General features: G+C 48.8%; 5 protein-coding genes across 5 annotated transcripts; 1 reads left to right on the top strand and 4 right to left on the bottom strand.

The window, feature by feature from the left end:
• Positions 1-5: 5 nt before the first annotated feature.
• Positions 6-808, bottom strand: LOZ57_004971 (uncharacterized protein; the record flags this gene model as incomplete). Its single annotated transcript, XM_049254009.1, has 7 exons — positions 6-54; positions 116-253; positions 322-385; positions 444-521; positions 596-602; positions 678-698; positions 758-808. 7 exons carry the CDS (start codon positions 806-808, stop codon positions 6-8), a joined length of 408 nt encoding a protein of 135 aa, XP_049107078.1.
• A 204-nt stretch (positions 809-1012) lies between these two features.
• PGS1 (CDP-diacylglycerol--glycerol-3-phosphate 3-phosphatidyltransferase) lies at positions 1013-2731 on the top strand (the record flags this gene model as incomplete). Its single annotated transcript, XM_049254008.1, has 2 exons — positions 1013-1668; positions 1735-2731. 2 exons carry the CDS (start codon positions 1013-1015, stop codon positions 2729-2731), a joined length of 1653 nt encoding a protein of 550 aa, XP_049107077.1.
• A 214-nt stretch (positions 2732-2945) lies between these two features.
• LTV1 lies at positions 2946-4416 on the bottom strand (the record flags this gene model as incomplete). Its single annotated transcript, XM_049254007.1, has 2 exons — positions 2946-4329; positions 4394-4416. 2 exons carry the CDS (start codon positions 4414-4416, stop codon positions 2946-2948), a joined length of 1407 nt encoding a protein of 468 aa, XP_049107076.1.
• A 584-nt stretch (positions 4417-5000) lies between these two features.
• LOZ57_004968 (uncharacterized protein) lies at positions 5001-7013 on the bottom strand (the record flags this gene model as incomplete). The annotated part of the gene is made up of 1 exon (XM_049254006.1): positions 5001-7013. One exon carries the CDS (start codon positions 7011-7013, stop codon positions 5001-5003), a length of 2013 nt encoding a protein of 670 aa, XP_049107075.1.
• A 1607-nt stretch (positions 7014-8620) lies between these two features.
• LOZ57_004967 (uncharacterized protein) lies at positions 8621-11134 on the bottom strand (the record flags this gene model as incomplete). Its single annotated transcript, XM_049254005.1, has 1 exon — positions 8621-11134. One exon carries the CDS (start codon positions 11132-11134, stop codon positions 8621-8623), a length of 2514 nt encoding a protein of 837 aa, XP_049107074.1.
• Positions 11135-14024: the final 2890 nt, after the last annotated feature.

Raw genomic sequence — 14024 nt, 5'->3', positions numbered from 1 at the left:
TAGATCTATCTTTGTCGCGCAACAGGGTCCCAGGCGGAAACCTTGGGTTTAGTTCTAGATACGAGGTACACATAGTTAGGAAACAAACCCATTTAAAGATTTAGGCAGGACCTACGTTGAATATGGTTTGTACGCAGCGCGGGAGAAAGTCGGGTTGGGTCGGTGCTCAGGAGTTTCCCACGCACGTAAGCCGGTTTGCAGAATTTTGTCCTCCACAGGAGGCTTGTTGACCATATATGCCAACCAAGCATGCCTAGATAAAAAAAAACGTAAATTAAAGCCTTATACCATCTACTTGAAATGAGGAATTAATAAACATACCATCCCGGGTCGATCTGGGATGCATCGAGTTCCTTTTCTTTGAAGTCTACCCAGCGCGTCCGAACTATTGGGCAGTCAATTCCCGTACGTAATTATTTACCTGCCTCACTGGATAAACGTACGGGGTAGCTCGTCATTATTCTCGAAGTATTTGTTTCCATAGCGATCGGTAGCAACAAGAACACCGGCCTTGGTATCGCCTACACAGGGAGAAGCGAGCACAGTTAGTTAACTATTCCCAGTGATAGGTACTGTCTGGCGATAGAGTGCATACCAATATACTATCAAGAAATAACAGAGGCGAATAAGCCTTTTGTTCAATGGCTCTGGGTTGGATTAGTCTGAGGGCATCTTACATGCATCTGGTGGCCATAATCCTATTCCACCAAAACATTAGTTACCAAGGACAAAGCAGGTGGCGTAGAGTCGGACATACCCTAATCCCTACTTTCCACAGATTCCGTAACGTGCGGGTAATAGTCGACATATTTGCTGCGATGCGTGTGCCGTGGTGCAGTTGGTGGTCAATGGAGATATTGAGGGACAGTGGAAGGCTTAAAAGAGTCTAGCGCTGAGTGATCTGATAAGATAAGATCCGTCCAGGGACTGGACGAAACTTGCGATCAGTATAAAGGTGCAAAGAAGATATCTATTCGGCCTCGCGTACGGCGTGATAGCTCTGCAATCTATCATGTTCAGCCGTGTTGGGAGCCGATGCCTTCCATCTTGTCGCCGACGCGCTCTACATGCATCCGTTCGGGTTCGCACATTCGCGACCTCCCCAAACGTTGCTGCGTCAACTTTTGCGCACTCCGCCAGCTCCTCATCACCGCTAGGCGCCTTGACCATTGAGCTTGACCGAATTGCTCCACGATTTGAAATCCATGCATCGCATATCAAAATAATTGACTCGCCGAATTCCTTCTACCAAACTCTAAAGGTTCGCATTTCTCAACCCATTAATCTTCGTGCTACTGATATACTTCGATTCCAGCAAAAAATAAAACATGCAAAACGCCGAATCTACCTTTCTACACTCTATATCGGAAGATCCGAGCTCGAACTAATAAATACTATAAGCCAAAGCCTGCGTGAAAACCCAGACCTTACCGTGTCGATTCTCACAGATTGCTTAAGAGGCACCCGCGAGTCTCCAGATCCGTCATGCGCATCCCTTTTAGCCTCTCTAGTTGAGGAACATGGCTCCAATAGAGTTGAAATCAGGATGTTTCACACACCAAACTTGGTTGGATTTAGAAAACGGCATGTCCCAAAAAGGATCAATGAGGGTTGGGGTTTACAGCATATGAAGTTGTATGGGATCGACGACGAAATAATACTTTCTGGGTGTGAGATTTCTTGGAAACTATTTATTTTATTCTCTGTCGTGCTAATCAGTACTCTGCTTTATAGTGCAAACCTATCGAATGATTATTTTACCAACCGACTAGACAGGTACCATCTGTTCAGCTCGAAAGAATTAGCAGACTACTATGGATGCATTCATGATGCCATAGGCCATCTCAGTTTTTTAGTCATTCCTAGTAAGAAAGAGAAATCAGGCTACATATTGGAGTGGCCTACTACGAATACCGCTCCTTCTCCGCTGGAGGATCCAAAAGCCTTCAGAAGCAGCGCTTCAAAATTACTACCGAAATTAATAGCACCGACGCAGACCAAAACCCCTACCTTTTCACTCTCGGATGACAAAACCTATGTTTATCCTGTCGCTCAGTTTACCTCCCTCTTACGCCCTGATGCATCTACAGAGTTTCCAGCTGTAACGAGTATTCTCGGCGCCCTTTCCAAGAATCCTGATTTAGAGAATTCAAAATGGCTTTTCACCGCTGGGTATTTTAATATCCACCCAGCTTTGTCATCCCTCTTAATTAACAGCACAGCCTCTTCCACAATTCGACAAGCACAGGGAGTCGTTCTAACCGCTTCGCCCTGGGCCAATGGATTCTACGGCTCCTCTGGGGTTTCCGGAATGTTGCCAGCGGGATATACACACCTCTCATCGCGATTTCTTGATAGAGTTGCGGCTGCAAAAAAGACCAATTCAATCCAACTCAAAGAATGGCGCCGTGGCACCGTCGGTGAACCCGGAGGCTGGACTTATCATGCGAAAGGTCTTTGGATTACGCTTCCAAATGAGAAATTTCCAAGTTTGACAGTTGTGGGTAGCAGTAATTATACAAAGCGAAGCTATAGCCTGGATTTAGAAGTTGGAGCCGTAGTCGTTACGTCAAATGAGCAGTTGAAGCAGCGCCTGGGTGAAGAAGCCATGTTGCTGCAGGAAGATGCAAAGGAAATATCAAGGGAAGATTTCAGGAAAGTTGAGAGGCGAGTAGGTTGGCATGTGCGGTTGGCTATGTGGATTGTGAATATTGTTGGGGGTGCGATGTGATCTAATTAGATATTGGATATGTTTGGATACTTAAAACGTGTGTCTGTACGATAGAATGCGACAGTAAAGAAAGACCTAGGCCATCTTGAAATCTATGAAGATAAAATAGACCTACTAAGCTCCAAGAAAAAAAAAGTCCAATATGTAAAGTTGTGGTATTTTGGTCCTCGTGCTTTTGAATGGGTATACCTGAAATGGTAGTACTAAATATATTTCAGACGCGGTTGGATAACTTTGCAGGTCCAAGACCTTGTCTGATTTCGTCCAGCATTTGTATCCCAACAGCCTCATTACCATTTTTCCCTCTCTTCCCTTTTGCGCCTTTCCTCTTCGCCTGCTTGCCACGGTCCTGCCAGCCACCCAAGAACTCATCCATTACAGAATCGAAATCTTTTCTCATTGGAACATTTCCACTCTGTGAAGTGATGCTCGGTGCTTGAGAAAACTTTGAAGCCCCGCTCATGACAGACATATCGTCCGCGATGCTGGAGCCTTCATACTCTTCGCCGTCTTCATCTACGGCGTATAGAGCTTCCATTCTTTCAAAGCGATCATCTAACAGTCTAAGACCCTCTGTACGAGCAAGAGCAGAAGATGTCATAGAGTATGCCGATGGGTTAGTGAGGGCACCCTTGCGTTTCTTCTTGCGAATAGGTGTGCCACCAACGGTGAACAACGTTGACGCCGTGGTTCGGAGCTCAGAGGCATCTTCCGGGCGTTCAGCAGGTGAAGGTTGTGTTTTCATCTCCTTTTTATACTTCGCAAAATTCTTGAGCCAATCTCCGTCGTCGTGTGTGGCATCCGGAATAGGAGCGTCATGCGAAGGAAGATCTGAATCTCCACCTGAATGCGTAAAGTGATCAGCAGGGGCCGATGACATTGGCTGAACGGGTGCCTTCTCTGTTGCATCTGAATCCCATCCATCGTCGTCGTCAATATACGTATCCCTCCACTCATCTGGATCGACTTCTGCATCAAGCCCGCCTTCTACAAGAGAGTTGAAAACGTCATCTTCACCCTCCTGGTCTACAAAGGCGTCATCATCAAGTGCTTCTAATGCTTCTCTTAATCTTGGATCCATATCTGGTTGGAACCCTGCAATTGAATCTGGTATATTCTGTTGATCCTGGTAGCTAGGCTTTCTAACATAGGATGATGCAGTTGAAAGGAAGTCATCGTCTCCGTTTATCGAAGAGGCATCACGCAACGAAAGACCATCCAGCTTGTCCTCGAATGAACTTTCCGCCAGTGCATCTTCTAGTCTTTTTGTTTTGCCTTTAGCCTTTTTACTCGTAACCTCGATGAAATGGGCCTCTCCGCCACCTTTACCCAGTTCTCGAAGGTGCTGCATGTAGTCATACTCGGAGTCATCATAAAAGATGCCATAGTTTGCCGCTTCACCTTCATTCTCACGCGCTCCGGAGTGACCGAACTCCTTCTCTAGATCATCAAGGATTCTCGTGGCTTTTGGAGTGCCTAGTTTTTGGGACGGCCCAGAGACCTGGTGCAGGACACGGTCATCGGCATCGGGGTCGTGGATTAGGGGGTCATTTTGTGATCTATGAAATAGTTGATATTTTGTAGCATTGGTCTTATCACTTTGGGGATACCATGTTAGTTGAAATTCACGCTCCAAAATGGGGCGCAGTAGGGGAGGCATACATCCATCCCTTTTTAGGAGCCATCTTGTTTCCAATGTATCCACAAATGAACTCTTCCTCAAAATATAGTACAGTTATGATGGATATTCATATGGTTTTCAAACTCGTTCGCCCTCTGTCATCATGAATTTCGAGAATTTGACTTCACATGCGGACCAGTCACGTGAATTTGCGGGTTACCTATCGATAAGCGATAAGACAGTCTTGGCATATATTGGCACACTACTGGATAGTTCACCGCGGAGTATGCCATCAACTCTTCCACTACATATAATAGAGAGCAGAGCTAACTTTTATACTACGGAGCAGAGATCTGAACTTCAAAAAAAGCTAAGGACGTAGATTAGTCCTGTTATTGATATTCCCCCCTTGGCCACTAACATAGGTCTTCACAGGAGAATATGAGTTAAATGGAGCCAGAATTTCAGGAGAGAAACGAAGGTCATTATCTCGTGTATACCATAGTTAACCATGATAGGACTCAGGAGTACCAGGCTCCAGTATGCCGAAATTCAAAAAGCAAGCACCATCCCTCTATCACAGAATGTTGGTCTATAGAAGAAAGTCATAACACTCCTGCATCAAGGACAAGAATGGATGCATTGAGATTAAAAATCATCAGCATCTTTGGTATTAATCTTCACTTTGTCTTTCCTTTTCCCTCCTTTAAAATGCTTCTTGCTGGAAGTTCGAACTTCTGAAACATCAACTCCTTTTTCTAGAGCTACCATTGTTCTTGCCTTCCGCCCAGATAGCTCCTTTTGTCGCTGAAGTGCACCTTGCTCAGTGTATACGTGACTAAATGGCATCTTAAGATGGCCAACGGACCCGGAACCGCGGGCTGTAAAAAACCCTGCATCAACATTTCTAGACCGTGCACCTTCAAATGGGGGCTTGGCTGAGGAGAGTGACATGATGTCTGAGTTTGTATCGCCGTCATTGCTGTCCGTAATGCCCGATGCGGGTGCATTTGATGACTGATTCAGTAATGCCGCTTGTCGGCGAGGAGGAAGATGGGCCATGTCATATAAACCGCTATTAAACTCAGCGGCATATTTGCAATGACCATCATCATCAGAAGGAGGGGGGTGACAATAGAGTAATTTTCCATTGACATAATCTTTGAGGATGTACCTAGCAGCACGAGACTCGTCGGGTTGGCCCTGGCCAGTTGTTGCAAACCCTCTGGCACGCGCATAGCCCCGAAGTACTTCAGAAGCAGTTGGAATACCCGTTCCTCCTTCCTCAAGAGGTCGCATATATATTTTCATTCCATATATTGCCTCAATGAAATGTTTTGGAATTCTCTGGGCCACTAAGCCAGCAGGCCCAGTATACTCTCTCAATTGGTCAATAGGCAGAACACCGTTGACAACGAGTTCCGCTTTCGTTGTTGCAAAATTTGGAAACACAAGACCAGGGCAATCACAGAGAACTAAAGATGAGGAAAGATGTAGAGTCTGGAAATGTTTTGTTTTGCCAGGAGTAGCAGAGACGGAAACCTTTTTTGCCCCAAGCAATGCATTGATAGTGCTGGACTTTCCCACGTTGGGATATCCTACAAGGCCAATAGTTGTTATCTTTTTAGACGATTCCTCACCGTCGCCGAGGTCGAGAGCCGGAACAGCTTCGAGAAATAGCGATTCCAACTCATCCACTGTAAGAATCTGAGTCCTTAATTCTTTAGGGTCTAGAGGGAGTGGCACGCCACCATCTTTGACAGAATCAGACTCGGAATCTTCATCCTCATCATCTAGTCCGACTTGAGAGGTCTGCGTCGCAAGGTTCGAGATATTGGAGCTGCTGTCATCTGATACTTCTTCAGATAAAGCCTCATTTTGTTCCTTCGCTAACGCAGCCGAAAAAAATTTGTAACTTATGCCATGTGCTTCGAAATAATCGGCCCAAAGCTCCCTTTGGTGGGAAGTCATCATATCTGCTTTATTTACCAGCAATAAATTTCGTTTTCTCGAGTCCACTTCCTTCACGTATTTTTCAAGATCTTCAGATCGAAATAGGAGGGGATTTCGTGCGTCGACAATCTGAACTACCAAATCCGACCGCTCAATGACCCTCCACAACTGTCTCCACACTTCAATGTTACGTTCAAATGGAGTCATCAAAATGTCCTGGTTTTCCTGCAGCTCAGCAAGGCCTCTTCTCCACTCAAGGAAATTTTCTCTCTCCATGGTATCAAGTTGTTGCGGCGTTGTTTTGGAGTTCCATTTCGGTCGACGCGGCACAGTTAACCTATTTTTATTTTGCCGATGCTTACTGACAGCCGACCTCTCATCTGCTGCAGAAAGCAGATATGGGTTTTTCTGGTCAGTGTGTATAATTTTGACGTTATTCATCTTCTCCGCAGTGAAGTCCGTCCCCGCAAGCTCTGCGGTACTGAGAAATTCATCCAAAGCCGCCTGTTCTGTAATGCTTCGCATTTTGACCCATGATGCCTCCTCCGATGGGTTGGTGATGTATGTTTCCCCCCCTGGCCCTGTTCGTTGGATTGCGGCGGCATTGTATGAGACTTTCTTGCGATCCGACGCCTTCCCTTTGCCGAACCGGTCGTTCATCAGGCTGTTCCCCAGCCCAACAGCATTTTTGGATTTTGGAAGAACCATGACGAATAGCTCGAATTAAGGCTTATCAGGTCTTCAAATGACCCCCTTCAAACGAGGCTTGGGGTGGGTTAATGTGATCTTACCTACCCGAAAGAATAATCGACAATCACCCACTTGCTTACTAATACAGCCTCCTTATCGGCGCCCGCCAACGATAAGAAATAACATTCATAACGAACACCAAGCAGTTGCAAAGTTCTGGCTGCTAGGTGGCGTCCTTCCGATTATGGAGAAGAACGCGCCAATTTTGAGAAACCCAAGGACGTCAGGGTCTACAATCGAATACAACACCAAACAAATCAAAGATCACGCTCTTTGAACATTCTCTGATCTAACGAACAGCTCCGGACTATCGGCGTGGATTATTTGCCATTCAGTTAGCATGGCTAAACGTTTAAGAGAAGAGTATGTCTCTGAAATATCAGGTCTCGAATCCGTCTCAGGAAATTCGGAGCTTACGACCTCCACACCGGAAAACAAATACTTACAAATGGACTCCTCGACACCATTCTTGGGGGTTATACACTGTTCACTTCCACCACACCGGCAGCCGATAGGTTTTGCTACATATGAAGACTATGAAGTTCATTACGTGCAATCACATGTCAACCGATGCATAGAATGCGGGAAGAATTTTCCCTCCGAGCTATACCTGAGCCGTCATATCGAAGAAAACCACGATCCACTCATCGAAGCTAGAAGGGAAAGAGGCGAAAAAACGGTAATCTGCAAATTTCGTATGTATGATACCTCCTCGCTGACTGAATATGCAGCTTGGTTGTTTTGTTGAGGGATGTCGGCGGAGATGCTCTACCCCCCAAAAGCGAAGACTGCATTTGATAGATAAACATTCTTTCCCTAGGGTACATTCAGACCCTTTCACAGTTAATGAGTACATCTTATTTTTCTAACTTTTTATTTAGACATACAATTTTTTCATCACAAATGATGGCATTGATAAACACAACTCCCTCCTCACAACCTGCTCTAAACGACCGCAGCGGGTGCAAGTGCATGCATTTCCATATCAGCAAGCCCGCCAACGGCGATCTGGGCCTATCAATACCATCTCAGACACAATCAAATCCCCCACAGAGCATGAGTCATTATCAAACTGCAGCCAGACGCTGTCAGAGCCCCAGGTAGCTATCAGAGAAAGTTCCGAAACAAGCATTGAATGCAACACATTACAAGGTATCGATAAACATGATGATATTGCTGATCTCACAAAGTCAATATCAGCACTGAAGTTCGTTCCCCCGAGCGTTACTATACGTCGAATCAAGGGGCAGGGCGGTTTTTCCACAACTACATCTTGAAAAAGGTGAACCCCTCAGAATTAAGGTAGCATGTGTGCTTCAAGAGCAAATCTCCCTCGGATTATTATTTCCCGAATTATATGGGTTTGACAGGATAATATCTTGAATAGATAAACACCCCAAAAATAGGGTTTTACCTGATTAAAATATAAGGTATCGTAACTTTTATATCTGGTGAATAATCCAGCGCGAAAAGGTGAAGTTTTTTGCGGTAGTATACAAGGAAGACACTAGTTTCAATCGGGGAGTATTATTACCATGTAAAAGAGGTGACTGCAGTTGCAACGATCACATATCTAGCAAGTCAGCATAAAGCTCCAGGCTCGACCCAATAAGGTCAACAATCGGCCAACTTGTGTTTCCTTTGAAAGTTCTTGACCAGACTCGCACTACAGTAACGCTTAGATGCTTGACCTTCACAGGATCATTTAGGAAGTCCAGTTCAGACGTAGATTCCACTTCACCGGACATATCCGTCTCGTCCATCATGCTCTTAATCCAGAGAACCAATTTCCGTTCATGTTCCGAGAGTGGCTGCTCAGTCTGTGTCGAAGGGACGGAAAGCAGCCATCGGCTCAAGAGAAACGCGCATTCCAAACTGCATATAGAATGCTGAATACTCCAGAAGAAAGAATGGGTCCTGGCAACAAAATCTATGCCCAAACGAACCGGGATCGATAATGCATGTGCAGAATGAAGAAGCGCCATGATAAGCCTAGGATGGCGTTTCACGGGCGGAGAGTCCTTTAAGGCTTGGGCTATTTGATGCGGATCTTGAGTAACAAGGCGACGGCAAGGTCCAAGGTCGATATGCAACCTTATGTACGCCAGACCAAGCAAGGCTGTAGAGGTGAATGCAATGGGACCAGCCGGATTTTGGGGGTCGATGCTCGATTCTGGAGTTCGTCTCCATCCAGCCTTCCAAACCCCCAAGGCTGCTTCTAAGGCGATCAAGTCTTCTTGCCGCAAACTTGTGCCCGTCATGAGAGGCGCTGATAAGCATAGCTGCCTAGCGAAAAATATTTGTTGAATAATAGCATGAATTAGAGCATAGTTTCCGAGAGGCGAGACGGAGCCATAACTAGTTGGCGCTGATGATGACTTCACAAAGAGCTTTGCAAATGCTTCTTGGAATGATACATCGGTATTCGCACGAAGTCGACGCAAACGGCGCCATTGGGTAGCCGTTGTTGCCCTCCACTCATCCGCCGCCGATGGCATGTTAAGCTTTAGCTCCGAATTCAGTATCAATGGCGGAATGTTATACATTATGGAGTGGAGATTGAAGAAGCAGTAGACTATTAATTTAGTCCGACGATCGGCTTCTTGACGAGCCCAGTCCTCCCAGGAAGCAGTCTCCGGAAGGGGTCCAGGGTCGGTGAGCCCATGGTCGCGAACAAGCCGCGCGAGTGTACTTTGTAAAGCAAGTATCTCTCTAAGCAAATCAGGGTGTCGTTCCCAGGATGCAAAAACAGTAAGCAGTAAAAATGTACGTATAATTTCCATTTGTCCTTCGGAATCTTCGTCCAGGATCGCTCCCTGTTCCAAAGGTGTAATGAACGGTACTTGGAAGGGGCTTCCGGCTTGATTGGGGGCAGCAGAAGAGCCCCGCGAGCTGTATACGGCTGCATTTGACGCTTGGAGTATATTCCACTGCTGTGGTAATCTCCTGTTGTCTCGACGCCGGATTCTCTCCAGCAGGATGGCCTTTGAAGCGTGAAAAAGTTCGATTCCACGAGCATTTTCAAATCGATAATGGGAGCCGGCCGCCGCAAGAGCAAGCGTCAGCTCTGGAGGAGAGCGGGAAATAGAAAATGTGGCGGTGTGGATGAAGGGAAGGTGCTCATTTAGTCCATTTATATAACCAGCCAAATATCGAGACAGGGCGTGTCTTGATGGAGAGGCGAACCCCTTTGGAAGGCATTGTGCAAAGTCTTCCAGTCTTGAGACCAATAACTGGCGGTCTTGATTGGATATATCCCACGGGGGTTTTGGCATTGATATCTCCTCAGATACGCCACTGCGTTCCTCCGGCTCTTGTGGTTCTGGCTGCAGTGACGGAAGTCGAGAACCAAAGTTAGAAAACGAATTGCCTTCCTCGTTATTACGTTGATCGTGAATAATATCTCGATTAAACCGCGGAGGTGTGACTGGGGGCTGCAGTTGGAGTGCTGGAGGCTGTAGGAAATTCTCTGTTTCAACGGCAAACATGCCAGAGTCCCAATCTGCCGCGAATCCCACACTCTCGAGAAAAGACGTGAAGTCTTGAACCGGATCCCCTAGGTCGGCCAAGTCCAAGATAGATGGCTCAATTCCATAGCTGTCGACTGCTGGTTTATCATGTAAAAGTGGTGGCTGCGGCGTTTTTGGAGCCGGTGGTGCCACCTGTTCCTGTTGGTTTTCGAGCGCAACGTGACTGGCCGCGTGAGAGAGCAAATTCAAGTCGTAACCCCACGCAGGATTGTACTGGGTCTGGTCTAAAACCTGGGCAGTCGTTGGTGCAGAGGCATCAGGCCGGGCAATGGACGCTGAGTGAATTGGCAGGCGGTCGGGGATTCCTAATAGTCGCTCCTCATGAGAGATGGGTGCGGGCGGCGCTGCAGGCGGAGGAAGAGAGGGAGGAAGCTCGGCAGCCGTTGCAGCAGGTCGATGGTCAGCTCTAGCGGTCGCAGTCTCCGCATGATGGACCAGGCGTTCGTGGCGAACCAGGAGGTCACTTTGCGGTTTGTTAGTCGATATCAACGCGGAATTCCGCCAGACAGGGGAGCACTGGCGCACCTCCTCGCAAAGGATTTGGAGCATATTTCACAGGAAAATGGCTTCTCCTTTGTATCTGCAACCGGGCGGTCAGCGCCATTTACCACACGGCGGCCGTATATCGGCGAGTAGGAAGTTTGGGGAACGGAATGGGTTACTCAACGTGTGCGGAGATGCCGTTGGAGATGTTCCAGGCGCGCAAACGGCCGGCTACAGTACTCGCAAGTCAAATTCTTGCGGTTCGCGGGGGCGCGCTTTTTCTTCACCCGGCCCTGAGCAGCGCGAGTGTCGTCCATTATTATCCGGCGACGAAAATCCCTTGTCCAGACCCCCAGCTTCCCCTGCAGTTCGGGCGGAGAACCTGCGATGCCATGAGGGGGTCCGGGCGGAGGTGAGGTCGGGCGTCGGTCACGTGCGGGTTGGGCAGGTGCGGGGAACCAAATGTCGTCAAAGAAAACGACGACGACACGACGCGCGGGCGCGCGCACCGCGGGAGAGCGCGAAGGCAGCCTTCGGGCCTGCGCCTCTGGAGCATTCCGTTTGGTGGAAGCTCTGAGTTTTTGTCTCTGCACCGCCATTCGTGGCAACAGCTAGCTATCTAACTGTGACTAACTACGTGTGGGGCCACAGGCGTTATCGTTCTTACTTTAGCGATTGGCCTCCAAAAGTGATATAGTTAAGCGAGAAAACGAAGAGGCTGTTGGGCGTGTCCACCATCACGATGATGTGCCCAAAGTGCCCCCTAATCCTCTATCTGCTACCTGGTTTTCATCCAGGGCCCATGGGGGGAACAGCCCCCTAAGCTAATGAGCCCCCGGAGCACCCCGCGACTGTTTGAAACGTCAAGAAACGTCGGACATAAGGGATGTCTCGCGCAAATACGTCACCAGCCCAAGGAGGGCGCATTCGCCTCTTCTCAGGTATCTAGCCCGGATGCGTAGCCTTCGATCGCAAATTGCTTGTGGACCAAAAAAAATAGCCCGTGGTGCGGCGATTGTTTAGGGTGTTCCGGTGAGCCGACGCAGCAGTCCGTGATTTGGATAACATTCCAGAGTGGTTTTAGCGATAAAACCGTAGTTGTTTCGAGAACAATGTCACCCTCCTTCCCGGGCGGTGAAGAGCGGAGGAGTGCCCCGACCGAGGAGGAGTGAGGCCTTATGAGCAGGCGTGCGGCCGGTGCTAAGCTTCAGGTTGGCAAGCAATTGTGGGCCAATTGAAACAACGCGTCGCTCGAAGAAATAAAATAATATTAATAGCTACTCCGTACCTAGCTGCGCAACAGAGTGGATAACCAGTGTTTGGAGTGTCGGCAATCTAACTACTAACTGCTCCATAAAGCAAGCTAGATCTTGAACGTCCAACATTCCCCGCGAACCTTGCGGCGTTGTGTTAGAGGTCCAAAAGCAGGACGAGCATAATCTGGTTTTCGGACTCAAAGCAATGCTTATAATGGACCCCCGCATTGCTTGTTGGGCTGACATATGTTCAAAGCCATGTGCTTGTTACATGCTGTACACAGCTTTGTGCGGATTGTCTGTCTCGGTTAAATGGTTCTCCTGTGCATAACGATTTAAGCATCCATCATTCAATGATCGTCTTCGGGCTATAGGGCTTCTGATATTGTCCGATGTGAAGCTGGTGGAGCGCACTCTAAACAGCCCAGCTATACTATTATTATTATTGAGGGTATTAATAGTATGGGATACAACCTTCTGGCATGTCGGGGATTTCATTTTATTTTCCTTCGCGAAGGCCGGAGTACTTCCACGGAGAATAGGAAGGGAGTAAACTCACTCATGGATTGTTCCGGGAGCTTCAAGGATGCTCCAGCGCTGCCCAGGCCGAGGGTCTTCCTCCGGGACACGCGCGGTGTCTTGGGATGAAATCCACCGCCTGTCAGTTCATGCGGGCGGTCTGGCAGCGCGCGCAGTGCTAACTCTGTGCGACGCGGCATGAAGCAGCCGTGCAGATGCCACGCCGGTCCTGCTTCTCCAGGCCACAGACAGGGCAGCATTGATGGGTGGTCGCGGTCTGACAGCTGAAGAGCTTAGTGTAACTGCTCGCCAGATCCGACGCACATCGCATGACCGGGCCTCACAAACGCGCTAAGCCGACGGGATTATCCTTGCCGGCGGGAGAGACAGCTGGTTTAGTATGCGAGAAGGGACCGTTTGACTCACCGTCGACCAGCCCGGCGGTGCATGATGGGATGCTAGGTTCTTTTTGCGCCGACCGCCCCCTGAGCGCATGAATGCGGCGGGTTAGTTCATGCAAACGCGTGCAGGGCCCCCGGGATATGCCCGTCCAGCGATCTGGGAGGGAGGAGGATGCTCTGTCTGAGGCCGGCCGGGAGGCTGGCTGGGGAGGGCATCGGCAGTAGCCCTGTGCGCCCTGTTTTGCGGTCGGGCACAGGACGGCGGAGATCAGGCAGAGCGGCACGGCCTCCAGGGTGTGCTCAGCGGGCGGGCGGCGATCCACGGCGGATGTTTCTGACAAGAAACACCAGGCGAATCCGCCGCGCGTGTGAGGAAGATCGGAGCGATTTCATGCGGCCGTTTGCTCTGCTGGGCCCAATATTTCTGTAACGACGTATGATGTCACGGCCGCGTGGGTTTCCTTGTTTTTGCGTGTAGTTAGTTCGCCGACGACAATAATAATAATCAGAATAATTTGGAAAAGGACACGAACAGGCTGTAGCAGCTCCAGCCCGTTGCATGAAACTCGTTTCAGCGCGCGCGCAGGCCGCCTCGGGCCAGCAAACAAACGCGCGGTGGCCGCCGCGAGCGCTCAAAGAGAATGCGCTCAGCAAAGCCACGCAAAGCCACCGGCGGCGCGCCCGAGGCCTGGCGGCTGGTCCACCTTCTCTCGTATCGCATGAGTTCGATGAGCGCAGGCGTTGTCTGAGGCGAGAACAAAGCCGCCGCCGTCGCCCAGC

This window comes from Ophidiomyces ophidiicola (assembly GCF_022830035.1).
Source record: "Ophidiomyces ophidiicola strain CBS 122913 chromosome Unknown scaffold_22, whole genome shotgun sequence".
NCBI classification, from domain to species: Eukaryota; Fungi; Ascomycota; class Eurotiomycetes; order Onygenales; family Onygenaceae; genus Ophidiomyces; species Ophidiomyces ophidiicola.
Note: the sequence above shows the minus strand (reverse complement) of the source record. Positions and strands in the feature narration are given on the sequence as shown.